The 24697-nt window shown below is 37.5% G+C and overlaps 1 protein-coding gene across 3 annotated transcripts in view; it reads left to right on the top strand.

The window, feature by feature from the left end:
- PDZRN3 (PDZ domain containing ring finger 3) overlaps positions 1 to 24697 on the top strand; it is a 156135-nt gene that overhangs the window by 1897 nt on the left and 129541 nt on the right. For 2 of the 3 annotated variants that reach the window (XM_026074912.1, XM_026074915.1), the window contains 2 exons: positions 5054 to 5140; positions 6315 to 6422. In XM_026074912.1, coding sequence (XP_025930697.1) covers positions 5054 to 5140; positions 6315 to 6422 — 195 coding nt within the window. The remainder of the gene's footprint in view (positions 1 to 5053; positions 5141 to 6314; positions 6423 to 24697) is intronic. The other variant, XM_026074913.1, reaches the window with a different exon arrangement.

Below are 24697 nucleotides of genomic sequence, written 5' to 3' on the forward strand. Positions count from 1 at the left end.
AATACTGAATGTACCGTTTTAACTTCTGGCAATACTGTTTGATAGTGATGCAAGTTACAAACTCAGTAACACTTAAATCATAGACTTCACATTCATGTCAAGATTCAGGTCAGTCTCCTCCTTTTCCTGCAGCTCCCTTTACTTCACAGCAGCGTAGAGCAGAGCCTGCTGCTCCCACAACTTACTTGGCACGGAGCTGCCTCGGCTCTCCTCGCACGTTGCTGTTGATAGGAAAGTCCTCCCTACAGTCTTGCTGCGTGAAATAATCTCACTGTATCTCTACCTCCTCAGCTCTGATCTGATCCAAAGAGCACACCTTTATTCTCATATTGCTCCTCCTTCATTTCTTTTTGGCTAGTGTTGATAATGTTGCTTTTGCATTATTTAGCTCTGTAACATGATGTGAACTGCTTTTAGCATGAAAGGTGCTACTACAGATAGTTGTAAATATCCATGGTACATAGTTTCCAGCAATACCTTTTATCAAATTTATGGATACAGCTGGCCAAGATGACTGTGTTCATTTTCAGCCTTGTTACAAAAGGCTGTTATACGGTTTTCTGAAGCAGCGCCTAATCTGAAGAAAGCTGAGAGGTGTCATGTCACCGCAGACTTGTGGTCTAGCGGTCAATCAATTACGTGTCTTTCACAGCATTTTGGGCAGCTTTCCAATGCTAACAGCTTTAGTCTGCCCAGCTCCCAAAGAAGTACAATCAGGAAACTCGCATCTTTGTGCACCAGAGAGTTTTTTAAAAGACTCTTGGTAATCACCTAGTGCAGGGGATGCTTTACCGATTTGAGAATGTGGCTTGTATCCAGGTTTTTACTCTGGGGTTATTTTCTCAGAGATGCTAGCATGGACTGTGCAGTACAGGATGCAGATTATAAGCACTCAGCAGGACATACGTACTTGGCTAAAGATTAGGTCCCTGCACACCTGGATTATGTGCATGATAATACAGAACAACTGATTTTTCAGTTTGATTTCAATTTCAGAATTAACTGCTTATTCAAAGCATGCTGTGTCATTGCTATCATTATTTTATATAAACATTATTCATACTTCAAATATTTTGTTAGAAGCTGTAATTGTTTAGTCTATGTTAAAGCACAGATAGGCCTAGCACTAATGAACTGGGTTCATAGGTTAAATGTGGTGATTCCAAAACTTACTGTAGGGTGTTCGGGGTTCTCTGTAGGTTAAGAGAAAAGGTCTTCTGACTTCTTTGCCTGATGGCTGCTTGTCACTACAGGTGGAGAACCAATCTAGAATAAATGAGATAACATATCCTGTAGTCATAACAGAAGAAACGTCCACTCACAGTTCTGTTTAAATGCTTAGTTAAAGGGGAAATATGATGGTGATGGACATTAGGCCATTTGCAACACTAAAGCTGTTCAAAGACTGGGATTCATGGTCTTTTGGTTAGGGCACAGATTCAGCAACTTTGGAGACCCAAGTCTGGCTTTGCCTTAGCATAGACTTTCTTTGTGATACTGGATGAATTGTATAGCTTTTCTGTGCGTTGACTTCCCATTTCTGAAGTGAGTTTTATACCACTGCCATAACTATGTTGAAGGAAGACATACGCAAATATATATATTTTATACACACACACAGTCTCACCTGTAAATATCTCACAATTTTCTAAGTCTCTTATGTGCAGTAAATGATTTCAGCTGTGTTTTCCATGTTTGTTCTTCCCCATTCTCTTTGTCACTGAGGGAACATTTTCATTTTACTATGTATTTATTGGATGTCTGCTTTGTGCTTATTCCAAAAGACGAGTTTGAAAGCGCATTCAGAGAATGACTATTTATTCCTTGGTGGGGAGAGGTGAGGCTTATTGTGGCAAGCTTGAGGAGGGAGTGGTAGGGAAGGTACTGTGTCGTATTCAAAATTAGTATTTTCCTTGATCAGACATGTCAATCCTGAAACATGAAAGTCTGAATAAACAAGAAAAACCTCATACTATTCAAACAATGCTTAATCCTTGCAGACACATACCACTGTTCACACCTATTGATAAGCTGCTCTGGTCATTCCTTTAGGTACCCAGCCATCAAAGTCCTTTGGGAAGAAATGAACAAGGGGGGATGAAAATCAATTTATAAACCTAGCCCATGGCACTACAGATAGCAGAACAGTCTGAAAGCCATGCATGGCAACGTCAGCTTTGAGGATGACATTTTAGACTGTACAAGTGTCAGTCTCTAAAAGGCAAATAAAGAATTTTAAAGTCTTATGGCCTTTTGCTATACTGACTACCAAAGGCAGTGATAGATTTTCAGTAAACATCAGAAAGATAGGGAAAACAGTTGATGATCTGGTATTTAGGACCTCAGATTTGGTGCCTCTATGGGGGGTGATAACATCCAAATTTTCATTTTATAAAGCGAAATGAAGTTCTTTAAAACAAGATCATATTTTTTCTCCGACTGTCCCCCAAACAAGAGGAGTTGGGCTCGTCCTGGCAGCCTTCTGGTCAATAAATAAGGAGCTGAAGTGCTTCCTGTAACTAAGACTGACCTTCTTAGCCACAGTATTGCCAAAGAAACTGGAGTCTTCCAAAATATAAAGCAAAAGCCAGTCTATTAGCTCCACATTACTCAGCTGGGAAGTACAGTAATTTCAAGAATTATGTTTAAGCGTTTTATTCAGCTGTGGGAATACAGCATGCCAGTAACCATCAGGTTTGCTGCAGAACCAGATGACGGGGCAGGGCTGGATGGAGGCCACAGCATTTCCAGGGTTACCTCACTGTTTGATGACTGTTTCACTGGAACGTTAGACACGTAAGCGGAGAAAAGAAAGGCAGAGCCCTGCAAGAATCATTTTCGTTGTGGCTTACGTAAGAGGCAAAGATGGCTGTTTAAGAAATTGCTAAGATGGAGATGTAAATCTGCAGAAGTAAAGTATTAAAGTGACACACTGCTGCCTCCCTTGTGCCTAGGTATTTTAGCACATATGGTGGAATTATCACTCTGCAACATCATTTGGAGTTGTACTCTGTAACACTGCTCTGCTGCCACAGACAAGATGGAGAAAATCTACAAATCCATCAGAACTGACTGAGAGTTTCTTTAAAACCCCCATGGACACTTTTCAGGAATACTTACAAAAAACACTGCATTAGGGTTCTTTTTCCACAACTTTTGAGTCTTTCAAACCTACCTACTTTAAAACTGGTTCTGCTAGGTATAAACACATAAACTTTTACCCGCATAAGGAGGTTTTAGTGAAAACATTCAACTTTAATTACCAAAAGTGTCTTGAGAGCAATGTAGTAATTGATTCTTGATTGTTCTAATTATTTGCCATCTTAAAAAGGCATAACGGGGGAAGTAAGCAGTGACAGAAGCACATGCTTGTCTTTCAAATGCTGAATTATCAGCCTGTGAAAGTGGTCTCGCAGGGCCGGAAATCTGCTCCCTGAAATACTGTCTGAGGTGTGGGTTTGAAGACTTGCGGGGAAATAGCTTTTACTTAGTTTTCCAGTCCTCCTCTGGGCACCTGACTCTTACTGATGCTGAGCATAGGCAAGTTCAAATAAAACCAGTGGGAGCTGGCTCATGTTTTTCTGTATCAGGTCCAAGCCTACTAATTAGGGGACCTGCAGGAAAGATAATGATCACAAACTGACAAGAAAATTATAAACCCCGTTTTCAGGTGGAGTATGTTGTTGGAGCACGTGGTCCGTGGAGTTCTTCCAGTTTACACTGGCAGGGAATTTGGCTCTGTTATCACCCCTGAATCTGTAAGAGTAATTAAGTAATATAGGATTATTTTGACATTTTTTACAAGTTTAAAAGACATTAATATTTGATTGACAACTTCAAATTGACATGTTAGAAGAAAAATGGACAAACTAAAAACATCTGCATCAAATTACAATGTAACTGTTGTAATTTTTGTCATTAATTGGTTATGAAAACCAGACTTGTAAGATAACTTCCTCTAATTTTTTTGTGTTCATAACTTTTTCACCCTTTGGATAAAAAAAAACAAAAAAAAGATCTTGGAGATAGCCATGTTCATATATATCTGCAGATGTACAACACAGTTCTGACTATCCTATTATTCTTAATTCTAAAAAGATTTGTCACTCAAATGCCTTTTTGTAGTGTTGTAGTATTAATAACAGCCACTTAGTATATTTTGAGGATTTAGTTCTATTAATTTACATTGAGACAAAGTTAAACACATGCAATATTAAAGACAATTAAGTACCATCACGGTGTCACAAAGGACATTTTTATATAAACTCATACCATATCTGTACTTAGGAACAAGCCTGAGTAAGAGGACAGGATAAGAGATCATGTTTGCACAGTGCCTCAAATATTAGAAGACGTCTTTCTTGTCTTTCTCTGTTGTACATTTTTTGTCTAATCAGAGAGTTTTTGCTAGAGTTAAGATTCTGAAGAACAAAATTGTTTAGAATTGCTTTACAACAGGCACTCTGAATAGCAGTTAGCATCCTAGGCCTTCTGCAAAAAACATAGCAATTTTGTTCAATGCTAGTTTCTAAAACTCACAAGACAATTGCTGTTGTATAACACTTCATGTTCGATACTGCCTAAAACAATATAACGTAGCTTGCAATAGAGAGAAGTAACATAAAAATGCAGTCCTAAGAATCAGTCACCCTCGAGCATTGAAAAAGTCAAGAATTTGACTATTGGAAAGATGGAGTATTTTACATAACACATCACATATGACTAGGTAATATGGCAGGAACCATATTACATATAAATATCTTCTGTTGCTGTTAAATATGTCAATGTAGATCTCAGTAAAAATATGCATAAATCTTAAAGGCTGGATTTGTGAGAGAAGCACTGCTGAGAACAACAGGGCAGCTGGGATGTGACAGACTGGAGCTGCTGAGGTCCGAGCGTTTGTGAAAATTTGTTCTAAACATTTTTCTCTAAGCTTCACAAAAAAACACCAACAAACAAACCCATCAAACCTGGATAGAAGTATTATACATCCTCACTTATCACTTAACAATACACAAATGTTTTGAATACTTTTATCTGTTCTTTGTAGGGTGAAGAAACTAAAGCACTGACTCTTGTCCTTCATCGTGACTCTGGCTCTCTTGGATTTAATATTATTGGTGGCCGACCATGCATGGTATGTTAATTGTTAAAATATGTTTGCCCTTTCCAGTTGGGAAAAGCATGTAGGTCAACACTTAGAGGAAAAATGCTGCTGACAAGTACTTGGTTCTGCTGGGATTCTTGCAGAGCACATCTTATATTCAGTTTTATATTGGATGTCTATTAACTATACTGTCTTTTCTCTCTCAACATATTTATTCTCACACATGATCACAGCTAGAAAACTAATGTTACATAGGTGCAGTGTCACTTCCAAAATGGTAAAACCCTTGGTACCTGTTTCTTAAACCATACTGCTTTGAAGATGTTGTATGAGCTCAGAGCCCACAGCTTCAGGCCCTTTACAGTTCATTAAGAAAATGTCACTTACTCTTCTTTCCACCAGAGGTTAAGCAGCCCTCTCTTCAGGTGAAGGGACGTAACTTTAAAAAATATATACTTTTGAATTCTATGATTTCAGCAGATGTTTCCTGCACCATACACTTACTAATGTATTTTTTCTTGATGCTTGTTGGCTGGTGCTGTTGCATATGACTTTAATTAGATCAAGGAGTAGATTTTAACTTGTCCTAGTAATTTAGAAAGTATTCAGAACTAGTTTTTGGGCTCTCAGAGATGTGACATTAATTATGATTTATTCCTAGTAAATTAACTTGAAGGTTATACTTTCCTTATAATTAACCAGTTTTTCAATTACGCTTCTGAGGCATTGTTCTGCACTGATGGAAGCTGATTAGACAATAGACATGAATATGAAGATACCTTGTTAGCTATAAGTTGTTTGCCACAGTTTTATTTTTAAACATCTAGAGGAAGAGCTGTGCAACTAAAAATAAAAATGTATTGTTGTCTTATGTTTGATATGCAAGCAGGCTGCCATCTCACTGAATTTTACATTAAGAATAGTTATAATGACAATTACTACTGAGCTTGCCTAAGTCAGGGAAAAATGATTACTTTCAAATAATATAGCTAATTAAAGTCCATTCATGGCTGTATAACTTTTTAAATGGGAGTGTCCGGTGCTCTCACGAGCACATAGTAATCCCATAGAAACCAGCAACATTAAGACATCACTAGGAATATTTCTTTCAAATTACATGCACTGTTGTGACATGGACAAGATTTAGCTTAGGGCAAATTATAGTTCAAGATACAATAACACATTTTTCTTTTCATCCTTAAAGGACAATCAGGATGGTTTGTCTAGTGAAGGAATTTTTGTATCAAAAATAGTTGACACTGGGCCTGCTGCTAAGGAAGGAGGGCTACAAATTCATGACAGGATTATTGAGGTATGTGAATACACTATCCAGTCTCTTTTAATAGTGTGAGTTCCATGTGAAGTCTTCAAATGGCACGATGTTTAGTGTGGGTTTAGGAGAAACGTACCACGGTAAACACTGTCTAGAAGACATGTCTGTTAAAATATGTCTGACTTGATTCAGTGCTGACCTTTCTGGCTTTAGGTATAGTTCTTACCTAAATATAGAAACCAGATTATGGATGGTATGTGCATGTCCTGACTTTGAGGAGCTAGCATCTATCTGGTATGCTATAGTTATTTCTTTTTAAAGCTATTGGAAACTTGTAAGTTATTTAGTTAAAACCATATGTGAAATATCTGTAGTGTAAACCATGATTTTATTTATCTTGGTTTCTAAGACCAAGGATAAAAAAATGTTTTGAACAGTTAGAAAAAATTCTGCTATGTAATTTTTGTATGGTTTATTATAAACCTGTCTAAGTAACTCCTTTAATGTTGTTTGTAATTCCTCATGTTATTCAGACTCCGGTCTGAATTTCTTCTCATTTTGCCAAAGTCTTGACCTCAATAAAAAGTCCTTCCTGTGAAAGAGATGGTTGCTTGAGATGTTTTTCATAAGCTGCAGTGAGCAATTTTTTTTTTTTTTTTTTTTTTTTTTGAGAGAGAGAGAAGTTAGGTTAGTTTTCATGAAACAAAATGCAGCTGATTGGGAGTCAGTTCCCATTGTTTAGCATTTTACAGTTAAGAAAAAGTATTCTTTGCTGTCTTTTATTTTTGTAGACTGGAGAAACTTTGAGTCTATTGTTCAAAAAAATAAGTGCAGTGTTTGTTGCCAAGGATATCATGGAACTGCCAGTTTCTCTAAGTAATGGAATTCCATTGCTCTTATGTTTTGCAAATGAGCAATAAACAGCTGTTAAGGATTTTCTGTTGGCAGGGGACGTGTATTTGGTATTTTCTGTACTGTTATGATAAACTGTATTCACAATTTAGAAAGGATATAAAATATTAATTAAGTTTCTTCATATGAAAAAGAATCAAGCCACAGTAGCAGTACTATAAAAAGATAAGAAGGTGAGCTTTGAAATGATCTAGAATTTCTTAAACTCTATATATGATGTAGCATGCTTGTGAAAATGTGTGGACGGTTTTGTGAGAACTGTGCAATTTTTGTTTGAACTGAAAATTTTCCTATAAAAGAAAAGCGTATTTGAAAAGCTGTCATCCATTTCTGAGTAGTATAGAGCCACACAAACAAAACTACTATATGAAAAAAAAACTTTTGAAAATGAAATACCCCAAAGTTAGGAAATGTCCTAGTGTCTCTATACAAACTTAATTCAGTTCTTGAGTGTTAGTGCCGTCATTCAGTCTGCAATTACAGTGATACAGCATTTTTCCTCTCAAACCCTGCCTTGCTCGCAGCACGGGGGAGCAGCTTGCCTCCAAGGGGCTTCTCTCCGCACTGCCCTTCTCTGTCCCCTTTCTCCACGAGTTTGGCATTTGGCCCTGGCTAGGCTAAGCAACTGCCTACCACCGCGCTGTGCATACACTAAGGACCTAGGAAGAGCATAGAGAAAGAGAGGCAGGGTGAGATTTTGTGCCATACTTCTGGTCTGTATCTCTCCTCTTTTTAAAGCCCATGTGAGCAGCACGGCATCAGGCTAAACACATCCATTCGTGTGGGGTCTTTCCCACAATTCCAGGTTGTATTGGTGGATAAGAGAAAACCCTAAAATAAAGGCCGGAGGGCAATTTCTTATATTTATAACACACCATAACAACCAGGGTGCAGGGTGTTGACAACTCTTTTTGTGCTGACCGCAAATTCATTTTCATATTCACTTTTCTCACCTTTAAATATAGACAAAATGCTGGTGAAAGTTTAGCGCATTGTTTCAAAATTGTTGCCTTTGGGTGCATCCACATTAGCATTTGAGTTTGGATTAGGACCGTCCTTTTGAAGCAAATTTGTCCGTGGTCGCCAGCTGATGCGTTTCGATTCGCACGTGGAGCGGCCTGCGTGTGCTAACTGTGTTCCCTTCAGGTGAAACACTCATTTCATGCACCCCGGCCGCTGCCTGGCATTCACAGAACTAGACTGGAGATGGTCTGATGCAAAGCCCTTGAAACACACGGACATCAGCTCCTGGAAACAACTGCTTCATGCTGTATTCTGTGCAATTTATATTTAGTGCAGCATATTTAACCCTAGTTTATGTGAGGAAACAGAGGTTACCTGCATCAAGACATCTTAATATCACACTAAATCCCAATATCTTATATAATCTAAATATCCTGTAAATGGTCTAGATGAAAATTAGGTAAGGTACAACGATGGTGCCCTTCTAGAGGTAAATTTTTTTGTAACCTTCCCACTGCCCAAATTTTAGTCTGGCAATTCAGCTGAAAAATCAGTCACTGAGATAGCTGCAACTGGCCAGACAAGCAGCAGGACTTCGACGGAACGTAGCATAGAGAATAGAGCATCTTAGCACGAGGGAAAGATGGTAACTTAACTATCTAGAACTGAGTACACTGGATATTTATTTTGATATATTCATTTAATGCTATGAGTTTATGCATCACCAGCATGATTTTAAACTGAATCTTTTGTAAAGAACTCTTTCCAATATAAGCCACTGAGCATAGCATTTCCAAAATTAATTCCAGTGACCATCACAGTGAACTTGCAATAAAAACATAAATTATTTGATTACTTTTTGGAAAATGTTCCTTTACTATGGGTCTTCTGGTAGACACATTCTGGAACACATGTAAAATAAAAGTGTCATTTCTCATTTTCAGAACTGTCAAAACACTTCTAATTACTGAGCAGGAATTAGTGTAAAATGTATAAACATATATAGCACTGTTTATTTCTCTGATAGCAAATGTATTGTTATATTGGTATTTGTTTGCAAATTCTGTCCCCTGGCAAACTGATATAAACTTTGAATTATGTCTGAGATCATTTTAAAGCATATTTTCCTTCTCTAATTTGGGACTGGATTTCCTGCTTTACAGCTTTGAAAAGGTTAAATGCAGAAAAGTAAGTCAGGTTTAAGAATTGTCTTGTATTTTCAGTAAACGCACTTTTTTTCCCTTGCATATCACTGCCATAAGCAATGCCATTAAGAAGTGCATGTTTCTACTACTAAATGACATATATCATCAAAATGAATGTTGCATGTTCTGTGCTACTCTCTGTCTTCGAACTGGCACATAACAGAAATACAAAGATACATCCTTTTCTCTTGTTATTTTATTTTACAGAATCTGTTGAATAGTAATGATATTTAGTGCTTACATAAGACTATGCAGATTGTTATAGCTGTTAACTGATTACTAATTTCATATTATCCTTTTATAATATTATCTGTATTTTCAAATGAGTAGTCTGAGGTGTACAGGGAAATAACTCCCAGAAGTTCTTGTCAGATCAGGGTTAAAGGCTTGGACCCTGGTCTGTTCGTAGCTACTCTATGGAAAGCAGTGCTTCTTATCTATATCTGTTTCCAGATCTTTCAGAATTATTTTAGAAGTGAGGAATTAATAATATGAATGAGATTTTCTTTGATTTGACTAGAGGTTTTTCATGTACTGCTGTGACTTACACATGTAAGAAAACCAGCTGATTTAGTGCAGTACTAGTGATCTACTGTATTACTGTTAAGATGTTCCATAGCAAATTGTCATGTTAAATACATGCTGAAACTCTTGATTTTTATGCAGAGGAATTACTATTCTCGTAGCCTTCATTTTGTCAGGGTAGAAAAATGGTGCTGATTTCCTCTCTTAGCAGAATTTGCTTCAAGTCAAGTCCCAGCCAAGAATGCATCCTTTACTCAGCAGCCTGGCATTTCTTAGGACAAAATTAATTTCAGAGTTTTTTTTTTTTTTTAAGCTTTCAAGCACATCAGTTCTGAAAGATTATAAATTAAATATGACATTCTCTTCTAACTAACTAGAAAACTTGTTTACTTAGCTACAGTACTGTTTAGAAAGAGGGAGACTTTTGAAATGCTGACTGTTTGCCGCCTTAAAAAATTTAAAGCACAATCAGGGTACTGTTGAAGTAGCATAAACTGTCCTAGCTCCACTGGCTTCACTGAAATGTGAGGATTTACACCACCTGGGACTTGCCCAGTGTATCATGCTGCTCACAGGAAGGATCATTAGTTTAGGAGCTGAGAACATCTTAGTGCATTTGATTGATTTTCCCCAAAGCCCACTCATTTGCTACCAATTATAGGCTGCTTTTCCATTACATGGATTTCTTCATAGGTTACACACAAGAACAGTGAAACTTTTTAGCAAATCTTGTACTGTATGCTTAAAAACAGAACTTACAATTTGCTGTGGGGTCTCTGCCCTGCAGGACGTGTGCTGCTTTAGCAGAGCCACTCTTTGCTCAGAGGAGGTGGTTTGCAGAGCAGACACAACCTGGTATCTGTGTTAACAATGTAGTCTCTGAAAAGTCAGATTAGCGTGGAGTAAACGCATCAGCTACTCGGGGACAGAGCGATCCATGAAAGGACTGCTTCCCAGAGCATGGCGTACGCTGTCACTGAAGTGTACACGCTCAGAGAGGTCTGCTGCTGAGGCAAGGACTGGTTTAAAACTGAATGAATGAAGAAACACTTTGCCTGGTCTACTGGTATGCGATGGGGTCTAGTTTTACCAGCAGACTGAGCCCTAGACTGAAAGGGTGCAGTGTATCGCCGGTCAGGTCGGTTGTCAGAACACGCTCGTCCATGCACTGCCTGCTGTAGTCCACTTACCACCAGTTACAGGCAACTCACGTGCCCTCACTCCACTCACACCAGAGTTCCACAAATGATCAGTAAAGTTATTAACTGAACACGGCCTTCAATTTATACTTTGCCAGTGGGCAGTTTTTAAAACTACTTCAATCTTAATATGATAAACCTAAGCCTATAGGCTTGCAAGAAGCTTACTGCAAGTAAGCACTGCTGAACTCTGATAGGTATATAGGCTAAACAGAATTTTTTCACTGTCATGAACAGAAGAGTTCTGCTCTGCAAGCAAGATTTACTGTGCAGATACATACGCTTAGGAATTAATTTTCTGGAAGAAAAGGTTTTCAGACAGTCACTTAAAATTGACTGCTCAAGTTCCTGCCAGGACACACAAGCATATTAGATATTTGTGGAGATTGAACACGAAGGGGCAATGAGTACAACTGCCGAAAATCCAGATATTTTTGGAGAGTACATTCCTATAAAACTTTCCAAACCTTCTGTCCATATCTGTTAAGATACCTTATAAAGCGACATTATATCTGTTCTAAAACATGAATACTACAGCTTGGTCAGTCTTCAAAGGGAATAATAATAGTTTTAAGAGGAAAATGTAAATGAAAACAGAAGGCCTTGGTTATCACTGAATTCCCCCCCACACACACCTCAAAATTTAGTTCCTTGATTCCCTACCAGTCTAAGCTGTGGCATGGAGGTGGGGAAGCAAGGAAGGGAACCAGGCTCAGCCCTGGCAGGCAGCAAAAAGGGAATGAACCAAAAGGTATAACAATCTTATATGTTAAATACTGCACTATTGTCCTTTACTTGAACAAAAAAGAAAGTCAGTTGGATGGAAGAAAAATAAAAGTATTGCAGACAAACAAAACAATGCTGTTCTGCAGGTTTGCAGTATTATGGATCTTCTGTCTCTGTATTTAGGTAAAGTGGACTGCAGTGCTCAAGTTATAAGGGTATTTTATACTGTAACTTTTGAAACAGTCTTACATGAGTTTGCCTTAAATATCTGCAACATTGTATTCTTTCTCTTTCCTAATAAAAGTCCACAGCATGTTGACTCTGATACTGGCATTTTGAATCTGTAGAAGCTTAGAATATTGCTGTCATGGCTCTGCTGAGTGAAAAAGAGGTAATGAAATTATCCAAAGAAGCTCTCTCAACCCAGGAAAAAATCCCTTATGAGTAACTTTTTAAATTAATGGGATTATAGTGTCCTTTTCTCCTCCCTCCTCACACAACTACCCTGCACTCCCCCCCCCTTTTTTCTTGCTGCTACCATGTGCTTAAAAACCAAACTAGTATCCATTATCCATCTGTAGCTGATGTAAAATGTGTCAATCCATGGGAGCACCGTAACTGAGGACTAGCCTTGACTACTCTTGAGATGGCAATAAGAACAGTGCAGAAAGCAGAGAAAATAATTGCCATTACTGGAATTACAAGGTATACAATTTTCCTTTAAATACAGTTACATTTGTGAAGAAGCTACCTCTTTACAGCACAAATCTTTAGCTCAAGCCAGAAGACAGCTGTTCCCAGGGCGAGTACAGAGGCACGACACACGAGGATTGCTGCGTGCTGCTCTGCCTTAGAGTTCACAGTGAATTCCAGGCAGGGGAACAGTTTAATTGTAGAAATTTGTCCTTGTTCCTCAAACACGCGCAGAATGGGTGCAGTCATTTCGGTTTTACACAAATTACTTGAGAGCTACTCAGACTTGTGGGATAAATCTGAACCCTTTTGTTCAAATCAGTCTCTGCTCAGAGGCTCATTCAGAAACGGATCTCTGAGGCACGGAAGGAGCCACCTGCAGCCTACCTGCCAGGGTTTCCAAGAGCCGCTCTGCTTTTCAGAGTGTTCGTTTCATCCGTGACTTTGCTGCTGCTCTTTGGCTCCTCATCAACATTTTCCCCTGCCAGCCCCATTCTCCGTCTCCCTCTGGAAATGACTTACAATCCCTGTTCCTCTCACACAGCATCCTCCGTAGAGAGCTGCACCCCGTAGAAACCCTTTGATGGCCCTACCATGGAGAAATGGCTGCAGAGACTGAAACCCTGTCCTGCCCTGCAGTTGAGGCTAGCTGGGATGTAGTTTCCAAAATCTTTTCAGAGGAATTAAAGAATTTTGTTCATGTCTGCGTTGGAATTGCATGGTTACAAGGGAAAACTTGAGAAAATGCAGAAGTGACTATGAAGCATATACTTTCGAGGTCAGATTCTTTTTTACATCCAACTTTATCATAGCTATATTTATAGGAATGGAAAAGTAGGAGAAAAATGCTAGTGATATGATAGCATTTGATAACATTAAGAAACAAAAAGAGTGCAAGTCACAGGTTGTATAGCATACGCCCTCTCTCCACCCCCCATTTTTTTTTATGTGGTGTTGTTATTAACTTGCTCAATACCATAAGGAACAGGACTTGGAAAGGAAATGCAAACTGCTTTTATAATTTCCAGGCCTGTCAAATCTCACATTAACTGGGGGACTCGCACAGTTGATTCTGGTATTGCATGATCACACAGCTTGTGAAATATCTCATGCACTCTCCTCAGTTGTGTTTACCATTTTCCAGTGAACCAGTCCATGCTAATTATCTTGATAAAGCAACTAGTAGTCTGTGCATAGCCTACAGTGCTGCAGCATAGCCTTTTGCCAGGCTATTTCATGCTGAGATAAAAAAAAAAAAAAAAAAGTCCTTCCTTATTTGACTCACATGGTGCAAAGGTTGTCCTGAGCCAGGGGACATGCCTGGTGCGGCAAGTCACAGGCTACAGGATGATACTGCCGTTCAGGCTATAGCTGTGCTGCTTGACACATGCATTGAAAAGAAAATTCAAATGACGCAAGAAGTCTAGGTTTCAGTTTTATGAATTGTTATTATTACTCTTTCAAAGAAGTCATAAATAGCTGTTTCATATTCTTTTCAACTAAACAAAAAGAAATGTGTCAAACTCCAACAGAAAAATACTTTTTAAAAATGAGGCATATTGAGCATCTAACAATGAGATGATTTAATCTTCTTTTCATATATGGTACAATTTCTTGCATTTTAAATCATCTCCTGTTCAGTTTTCCACATTTGAAGCCAAGCCATTATGATTAACTGTTAGATTTTATTTTTAGATTTTTTGAATGCTCTGAGGCTTTTTAGTTGATAGGACATTCTGTGTGTTTTCTCTATTTTCACACATTTTGTTTGTATCACAAATAATTGGGCAATCAGATGCAATCATCCTTAATTTAGCACATATGCAATAAATTACCATGTCAATTGTAATAAAAGATATGCAAAAAGTGCAAATTACCAACAAAAAAGTAAGCTCAGACCATTGCTATTCAAAATGCACTTGAGTAAAATTTGCATAACTTCTTTCATTTGGAATTAAATGAAAAATGGAATTTATCTAGCAAATGTTAATATACTGACTTTGTCAGGGTAACCAAATCATCCAGAGAATCCTGATCTGATCCTGCAGTTGGAACCTGGTTACTGTTGGTGGGATTTTTCTTCAGAGCAAAAGCATGGCATGCAAACCTGTTTGCCATATGAGCACCATGCTTGTGTGTTTTTCACAATACTATATATCCTTTTTTTCCCACATACAAAATAAGGAAACTGAAATAAAATCCTGGAATCTATCCTAGTAACAAATATAATACAACATCACTTCTGATTAATGGTATTTGTAGTTTTAACATCAAATAAAGTCCTATTGCTTTATAGTATATGTCATCAGTATAAATGTATTCCCATATAGGGAATAAGGTTTTGTTTTTTTAATTACTAAGTGTTAGCTTATGGTAAGACATGAAACATATTACAGAGAAACATGAAAGCATGGAAAATGAAGGTGCTTGATTCAAGGTGATTGATCAAGCTTTCTATATTAAATTGAATAGCAGTAATGGCATTGGATTCATATTCCCTTTTATTCATAAAGTTTTTTTCTTTGCCTAATTCATTCTTTACACCGTGAAAAATTGAAAGCTGTTCATGATTAACTGCAGTTCTGTGCTTTAAACACTAAGAGGTGACACTTATCAGCACTGTGAAATTAATTGTAGCGTTGTTGACTGCTTCTGTAATTTATGCATGATGTTTTGGTAATTTTTAAACAATATAACTTTACTATTTTATATTCCACTACAAAGAGCAACCACAGGAATTGTAAAGTTGTTAGACCCTCATAAATACAAATGGCACTGGGCTGACAACATTAGTACTTAGGAACTTTTTGCTTCAGCACTGGGGCTTTAAAATTAGCATAATATTTAAGTTGCTGCTTTTAAAGTCTTACTATACATTTTAGTATTCATAGTAAATTTAATTATGTTATGTTAGGTTTCTTATAATGGTGTGGCATTTTTAAAAAAGCTTATATCTGTAAAATCTTATAGCTGTAAAGAGAATTTACCTCTGAAGGGTTTTAAAGATTGGTAAGATCTATCTCCTCTGCTAAACTAAAAATATGGGGGGGAGGGGGAGGAGTAATGCTTCAGAAGAGAAGAGTTGAGAATTTGTTATGCATGGAAGAAGGGCTGGTACAAACCTGCTGCGTGGGAAGATCACTAGATGTGCAGAGAAACCCATACCATCCTTACACACAGAATAGAGAGAGGGTCCTTTCAAGGAAAGCCAAGTGATTGCTGTGCTCCAGACCACTGCAATTCCCAAATAACCCATATGGTGCAAACATCTTATCTGCAATTTAAATTATGCATTAAGGGTGGAATGTGCTTCAGTTGTGTGAAGCAGGTGGAAAGAAAGTCAGAATCTGGAAGACAGTATCTTCCCCTTTGGCTGGTACAAGCCCCTTTTTAATAGGCTACTAAGCCTCATGTTAAAATAATCTTTGAAAAAATCAATGTATGTAACCTGTATTGTAGGACTTGACTCTGGATCTCGGGAAGAGTATACCCTGCAGCAGGCTCTTCTTGCATACTCTTTCACACTGACAAAATCATATCCACAGTTGTCATCATCCACAACCCCAGCATATTATAAACAGCTTACTTATTTGGTCCCTTTACCAGCAGTACAGAATTCATCCTGTTTAAACTGGGATTAGGTGATGTAGAAAAAGTCATGACTGGTCTCTTCATTGGAAAGAATTTTATCTGGAAGTACTTGCCTTTATTCTTTTGGTTTTGCTCTATTTTTTGCTGAGATCCAAATAGCTTTGAAGTGCATGAAAGTGTGCAACACTGAGAGCACATAAAAGTTTTGGTGTCCAAGTTTGGCCCAGGATCCAGTTTAATTTATGCACAAATTTTCAGAGACATAAACCACAGGTACTCAGTCCTCTAAAATATCAGTGGGATTTGGGTAATTTTGAAATCCCAACTTAAAGTCTAACAAAGAGAGTAAAATCGTTACATGATTCACAGAATCACAGAATTGTGTAGGTTGGAAGGACCTCTGGAGATCATCTAGCCCAACCCTTTGCTCAGAGCAGGGTCAGCTAAAGCATATTGCCCAGGGCTATGTTCCCTCCTTGTGTGGATAAAAGCACGTACACTTTGTGCATGTGAATAGTCCTTTGGGGTCATGGGGTTTAGCAGGAATTTGAACTGAAAACTAGTAAATATTATATATGTTTGATTCATTGGATGAATATGAGAAAGAAAGCAGTAACAGGAAAGGAGAGTGAAAACGTTTCCTGAATTATTTGCAAAAAAAATCTTTTTAGTGCAATTTTTTTTCATCTCTCTCAGTTCTGCAGGAAGATTTAGTTTATTATTTCTTAAACTAAATTTCTTTTTTCTGGCTCTGGGCAGCTCCAATAAAAATTAGCAGTAACTTTAGCAGCTGCTATACCACATGACTGCTTGGAATTGCATAACTTTTTTCCTCCAAAGAACCATACAAAGAGATCATCTGATCTCCACCCTTGCAATGCTCTTTGAAGTGTATTTCTCTAACTTGATTTCTAAAAGCATTCTTTTTCTTCCTTTTTTAAGAATCCACTCTGTTTAAGACCAAAATCTAACCGTACATAGTAATGCGTCCTATGGAGAGCTTTCATGGGTTAAGCCCATGAATGAACAGAGTGAAATTTTTTTGCTACTCAAACTCTTTTACTATTTATCCATAAGAGATTCTTTTGTCATGGACAAAGGCTAATGTCAGCCTGAAATCATTCAAAGAGATATTTTATTGCTGAAATCTTGGCTTTCAGGGATGATAATATTTCTGAGAGTATGCTTTTGGACAGAGATATATTGCGGTCTGACAAGGAGAGTGAGGTAATAGAAAGAAAAGATTCCTATGGCCATAATACATGTAAACTTGGCTCAGTTCAGGTTCTGTTTAATTCACTGGAGATCCCAGAGTATCTAGCCTGATGCACAGACACAGAGCGGTCGGAAGTTTAAACTATTCTATGTGGCATGCAGAGATGCACCATTCTTTTCTGGCTAATAGTTTTTCCCTCTAGCAAAAAGGAAAACTTATTCTTTTTCATTCTAAATGCTGAGTCTATGCAACAGCATGGTACTGTCTATGCAGAGTAAGTACTTCCTAGTGTAAAAGAAAAAGATGGGATTGATCTGTAAGCAGATGACATGTAGTTCTACATGAAGATGCAATCTAACCTGTTGATTTAAATATGGCTAAATGTATGGCTTTAAACCAGAGCCGTTAGGAACCCTGTGCAAAACAGCCTTTCCACTGGTCATACTGGGGGTTGGGTCAGAGACATGGGAGTGCAGTTATGTTACATTTTTAGAATGATCTCCTATTATTGGAATTCCCACACAAACTTAAATTTTTTGATTTCTTTTTAAAGAAATGTTTGATGAACCTATTTAGGTGTGTAAATCCAGACGGTGTGAGGAAATTTATCATGATTTGCCAAGACCTGAGAAAAAATAACCCCTTTTCTTGCACAGTGAGTGTTTTTCTTGATGCAGATTTCTTGCAAAGGAAAAAAAAAATCTGTTTAATGAGGAGGCACCACTGACTGCATATTTAGTTGTCTGTCCCTTGTAGTTCATTCAGAACTGAGGCTAACATTCATCTACTGTAAATCTTAAGGAAATCTCATAGAGGGATGGCATATAGATGCATATATTTAAAATCAGGTAATGAGATTCAAAACTGAAAACAATTAGAAAACAATGTCAGATATATACTGTAACAATTACATTTTTAACAATTACATTTTTCTGGCTTTTTAAAATAACCACTTAAATCCATTGTTGTGTTTATATTTACAAAGAAGCCTTAAATCATTCAATGGTCTTCAAAAATGTGTATCAGACTCTTTAAAGCTTAGTTCATCCCACACATGAACAAACAAAAGCAAAGTAATGATAATGTTCTAGAATATGAAATGTTGCTAAAAATAATGGCCAAAAATCATAGTCAAATTCTCACACAGGAAAATGCAGAGGCCCAGAGTTTGCGTTAGGCCCAAGGTCTTCAGTCGGACCAGTCATGGCAGTTGTCATTGCTCAAAATGATTAAAGACGCTGTAAGCTAGCTGAGACTTTACAACTGATGATTTTATCAGTGTTTTAAGATTATTTTATCCTAGGAAGGAAGTTATTTTTGCTCATCTTTTAAGATCCAACAGAACCTCGATCCATCTTCAGAGAAGCATTAACTCCTCTTCAGCCACTGGTTCCCAAAATCTCCTTTGGCATCTCTGCGTCTGTCGGTTCATGGGGTTTGCTCCCTAAGTTGCAGGATCTGCAGGGGTGTCCTCAGGGGCACCACCACTGGGCTGGACTACATTAGATTCACTTACTTCACTTGGGTTGAAGCAGTTGTCTTAATCACAGTTTGCAAAAAATTTCAAATTTCTGTAATTTTCACTCTTGCGTTTTCTTATTTTCTCTGCTAGTAATACTTTTCTCTTCCTGCTAGTTTGCCAAGAATCCACAGCTGTCATTTCAAACTAATATTTTTGGCACCTATTATAATGTAGGCTAAAGAAAATCTAGTTTCTAAAACTGTTCCTTTAGCAGTTGTAATCTGTCAACTAATTTGGAACATAAAGAAATGAACAGTCTTGAGACACAGAGTTTATAAGTGTCCTGCTAGCAACTCTTGTTTTAATTTAAAAGTTCACACAACCAACTCTGATTCCTTCCTGTATTTGAAGGACCCACTACATACCAATACCTTTTTTAAAATAAATATATAACCTTTCATTGTTTTCCCTTCATTTTGGCCTCCCTCTTTCCTTTTAAAAGCTTTGTAGGCAAAGTTTCCTCTGCAGCAGGGGAATTGCTGACTATTTCTATTACAAGCCTTTCTCTAGCAACTAGAACCTTTTCTTTCCACTTTAGCCATCTTTACCCCCTGCTGATCAGTTAAAAAGTTCTCTTTCTCTCTCCCTCTCTTTGCCAAAAAGTGAGTTTGTTTGCCTTCTTTGTGGACTGCAAATTGCAGAAGACATTTGCAAACTTTCAGAGCGGCTGTCTTGAAGCAAGTAATAAACATAGGAATGAGCAAGGGTGTCAAAAAGAGTGATAAATAATACATTAGCCTTTTGCGGGGTCTAGCAAATCTCCACGTTTTATAGTTTATTAAAGGTTACTTTCACTGGGCTGTCACTGTGCATTTCAGTTACAGTATTCCCAGCTTGCCTTCCCCAAACGCTCAGCTGTGGTTCTTACATTAGATCCCTGAATTCACTAGATTAACAAACATATTTTAGTAATGTATCTCAGGCTGAAACAGGGAGGAGTTAAGGGGTTTAGGAGATTGTATGAAGTTTCTTTTGGGATGAAATGAATTTCATGCATCACCTAAGGAACTGGGAAAGCAACGTGCCTGACAGTCGTCCATATTTGCATGATATGCTGTTAGTCACTGTTCTCGTGGCGCTTGGACTTTATACTTGCTTTTGAATACTGTGTTATAACAAGAATAGTTTTATAGAACAAATGGACCAAAAGCCCACAGCCAGAACTAAGATGATACACTTATCCCAAATTCTGTCCCTTTTATCATGAATAGTAATTTATCCTAAAAATAATTTGTTTTCCATTGTTTTACTCCATAGCTTGGAGTTCTGTTCAGTATGAACAAGGATTGCAGAATCCAGCCCCTACTACTTGTTTGTGTCAGACTGCAACCATTTAATTCCCCGCTTTTAGAAAAACATTGAAAAAACCTAAGCCTGAAAGCTTTTAACTGCTTAGAAAATGTTTCCTTGCAGTTTCAGGAAGAAATTCAGTTATCATGGTTGCTTAATTAGAGTGAGTTGTCAGATGTCAATGAAGTGATAAACCATGGTAGAATTTACTTCAGCTATCCTGCTGGCAGAATGCAAATTAAGGCTATAAATGAGGTCTTGGGAAAGGTCTTGACTGTTTTTGCCATCAGACTAATAATCACACTAAGTCATTCATATTCTCAGGGAATCAGATGATGTACATCATCTTCTGCAAGGAGAAAAGGACTATGGAAATAAGTATATGTTTATACTGTCAAACAGATGCAAAAAGAATAAATGTCTTTGCTTATACCTATCTTTGATGTGTTAGTCAATGAGTTGTTAACTGTAAATCATAAGTGTAAGTCCTCTCTCAACGGAAATTGCCCTTAAGTAAAGTTAAACAAGGAGCCAAGGATAGTAGGACAGTATTTTAAAAGCTGACAAAATCTTGACCTGAAGTAATGAGTATAGTGGCCTATTAATTTGATATCTGCTAAGGCAGAAGTCTTGGCTAGCTGAAGTCAATGGTGATGGTTTCACTGAGGGATAAGGATCAATAATGAAGAGGTTTTGCCCACTTGCTCTGAGAGAATTTAGGAGAATTGATGGCATCATTTGTAGAATGTTTTCTAATCTAATGATAAAAAGTAAATTTAGAGTTATTCAATCAACTATCATTATAAGTTCTGTGCAACCCTATAATGCAATCTGTAAATGAATATGAATCCCTAGGGATAAAGCTGTCCATAATGAAAGTAGTGTTACCATAATCTGTCCACTGAGGAAAAAAGCCTGAATATGTGAACATATATGATTATGCTTAAGTATGGAATTAGTCTTATTAAAGCCAAAGGGACTGCTCATCTGCTTAAAATTAAGTATACGCATAAGAATAAGAAAAACTGGGGTCTTAAGTAGTACTTAAGAACATACCAGAATCTATCTATAAGCATATCAAAATAATCCACAAATGGCATATCCATTGAAACATGTGCGATACAAATTAATTTTACATTTCCTTTTAACATGTAAAACCTTAACTAGTCATTGGAGAATCCAAATCATATATTATTTATGACAGCCTGGAAAGAATCTTATGAAAAACAATTTGACAGATTTTAGTTGACTTTCACTTCATAACCACCCATTATTGCTGAGTGTCTGACTTTTTTAAAATAGCTTTCCTTCTCAGAATGTAATTTGGCGGGGGGTTACAATCTAACTATATTAATCTACTAATCATATAAGAGTTTATAGTTCAGCTTCACAGTTAAAAGATTCCTTTTGGTTAGATGTACAACTAGGCAAATTCTAGATCAAGATCAATTCTAAAGCTACAGTTTGTTGGAAAGCCTTTATTATTGTTGTTGTCTCCCATACATTATTTTACCTACCATTTAAATAGCCTTTGGATTAAAGTTTGCTATTATATTAAATAAGTGTCATTTTAGTGATTAAGAGCAGTGAAGTGTATCTCTAAATCACAAATGAGCCTGATTTTTGTTTTGCTTTATAATTACTATGTCAGACAGGATTTCCTACCATTGCTAGTGAAAAGAAAGCTGGGGCTGGAATTAGAAAGGAAAGCATAAAACTAATTGTTTGATGGTTTAATGTTACAGACCACCTACTCTGAGAACGCTGAGAGTCTGAGTCAAATTGAAATTCTAAAGAATACAATAGCTATGTAGACCAGCAACAAACAAATAGGTAAAACTTAGTGGAAATGCAGAGGAACAAGAAAATAAGAAGATTGCATTTTATTAGAAATTTGGTACTCCTAATTGCTTTATCTGTAAGAAAATACAAAGCAAAAGCTGGGAGAAAAGTGGCTAAATCCATTCCACATCCTGTCAGCTCTCACTATAATGCTAATCACTGAGCATTTAATGTATTTCCTAAATAATATAGATTTAAAGATTCTACAGACAGAGCTAATGTAATGACTTTATTATAGACATGTAATATGATATAGTCATCTTGTGATGAAAGCTATGTATATTTATTTGTTGCTTTACATAATGGTTTACTTTCGTGTACAGTTAAAAAGAGGAGAAAAGTATATAGTAAATATATAAGGAAGGGGAATAAAAGAAGAAAATACATATCCCAAGCAGAGTCTCTCTTAAAAAGGAAGGCACAAGGCAAGATTTTTGTAGTTCTTTGCGGACCTCAACAAGAAGATGTAATTTATCTATAAAGTATCTATCTTGGATAAAACAAGGAAGTTAGCTACACGGAATAAACAGATATATAACTTTCACTGCCTTATGGAGTGACCATTTTCCCAGGTAATATTGTTAGAGACAAATTAGTTAAAGGCAGTTGATGTGCTATTGAAAGGAATGAAGTAAATTTAGGATTTAATTTTGGGTTAAAAATATTTGGCTAACTTTATTTACTATCACCCTTCAATAAATCAGTTTACTTTGGGGCATTGTTCAGTAGTTTATATACATATCTGATTAATTTCGGTGAATGATCACCCCTTCTGTTAACTTCTTCTGTTGTCTACGGGATTTTAAATAGTGACACTGAAATTTTCTCAAAATAGAAAAATGTGATTGCAACTTTGCAGGTTGGACTAATGAACTCATAAAGCAGAACATTACCACAATTAGTTTAAGGTACTTTAGCTTACTATAAATGCAAAACTTTAAATGATAAACTTCAGTTGATAGCTTTTAAATTTCTTTCCGTTTCCTCAGAATATTTTCAAGAGACAAGGGTTACATGTCACTGCGTTTTGTTCCGCCTGTTCAGCTTCCCTGATGATAACACTGCATAAGAATTTGCATAGGGCAGGCTAAAAGCTTTTATTTGCAAGCCCATTTATCTCAGTCCCAGTCACTTGGGAATCGAATCTAAGGGCACTGGTGCACTAGGCCAAGTAGATACCTCCTCATTTCTGTAAAGACAGCTCCTCTGTGCTGCAAATCAGCAAGAAGTGAAGCAGACCGGCTGCTTTTGTAACCCTGAGCGTGATGCCATTTTTAGTCATGATCTCTTCTTTTGGGTAGGTCTGAATCGATCTTTTGTTTCGTCGCAGGACAGCTGCAGAAGACATGAGCGCAGTATGAGTGAAACAGCAGAAAGCTGATTACTGTGCAGGCTGGAAATAAATGTTTTCTCTTAGCACTTGGTAAACAGATGTTTCTGTAGTGGCCGTTTTCTACTGACACGTTTAGTTATTAGGTTGTAAAGGCTGAAGCAAAGCGATGTCTGATGCATTTTAACAGGTGCCAGGGGAAGCTTTCTCCCTTCACACATTTAAACCAAAGCAAGATTATAACTCGAAATGGCCGTTCCCCCCTATCGACAGAGGAAGAATCTCACGTTAGCTGGTGGCGAGGCCCTTGAGAAGGCTGCCCCGAGCTTTCCTCTCCAGGTGGGGAGTGTTACTGTTTGGAATGCCCCTTTTAGAGACCTCTTGCAGGGAGCCCTGCAATGTGGAAAGACTTTGGAAACTATGCTGGATCCTTGCAACAGGTGGTTAGAGTCAAACTGCACTACATAAAAGTTGTAATCTTTCCAAGGTTTCCATTTTAGCTGCATGAATTATGTCCAATTTAGCTGGATAGGAGTTTCAGTAAGTTGGACTCATAGCGGGCTTTTTATCATAAGCAACTGTGGGGAAACGTTATTTTTGTCATTCGAGCTTCAAAATGTATGTGAGCAAACAAAAATGTATAATCTAATGTGAAACAGCAGCACATTAGCCAGATGTCTTGTTTATGCTTTAAAGTATTTTTGTTCAAGCTTATAGGTTCTTTCACCTTAAAAATATGTTCAACTTGCACTTAGACAGTTAAAGGATTCCTAATGATAGAGCTGGATGAGCCGCCATGTCACACGGATAGTTATTAACTCTGTTATCAGGATCGTACATGGACTCTTATATTTGTACTGAACACAAATCAGAATCAATGTTTTCATGGCCTAATGCAGAACTCTGTGATTATCTAAGGTCGGCTCCTGTGCCTGCTGACTTTGTTGTTCCTTTGAACGGCACCAGAATTTGGGCCCCGGGATGCAGTGGGAGCACTGCTATTGCACAGAAAGCGAGCTTGGCAGGCTGCTCGGCTCTGCAACGTCAAGGGGGTCTCACAAGCATTTCCATTCCCGTTTGTTAAATGTAACACGCAGACATCAGAAATTCTCAGGTATGAAGGTTTCATGGCTCTGACTGTGTGTAGTGTCTGTCTGCTGTCGGTTCTGAACTCCATAAAGGACAAGTCTGAAATCTGTATCAAAAAAGAGTTGTACTTGTTTATGTAAGTAATTGCTCACATAACAGTGCCTTCACGGAATATTTTCAGCAGCTGCAAATGTCCTCTGCTGCAGTTAGC

The sequence above is a fragment of the Apteryx rowi genome, unplaced genomic scaffold, assembly GCF_003343035.1.
Source record: "Apteryx rowi isolate R43461 unplaced genomic scaffold, aptRow1 scaffold_4, whole genome shotgun sequence".
NCBI classification, from domain to species: domain Eukaryota; kingdom Metazoa; phylum Chordata; class Aves; order Apterygiformes; family Apterygidae; genus Apteryx; species Apteryx rowi.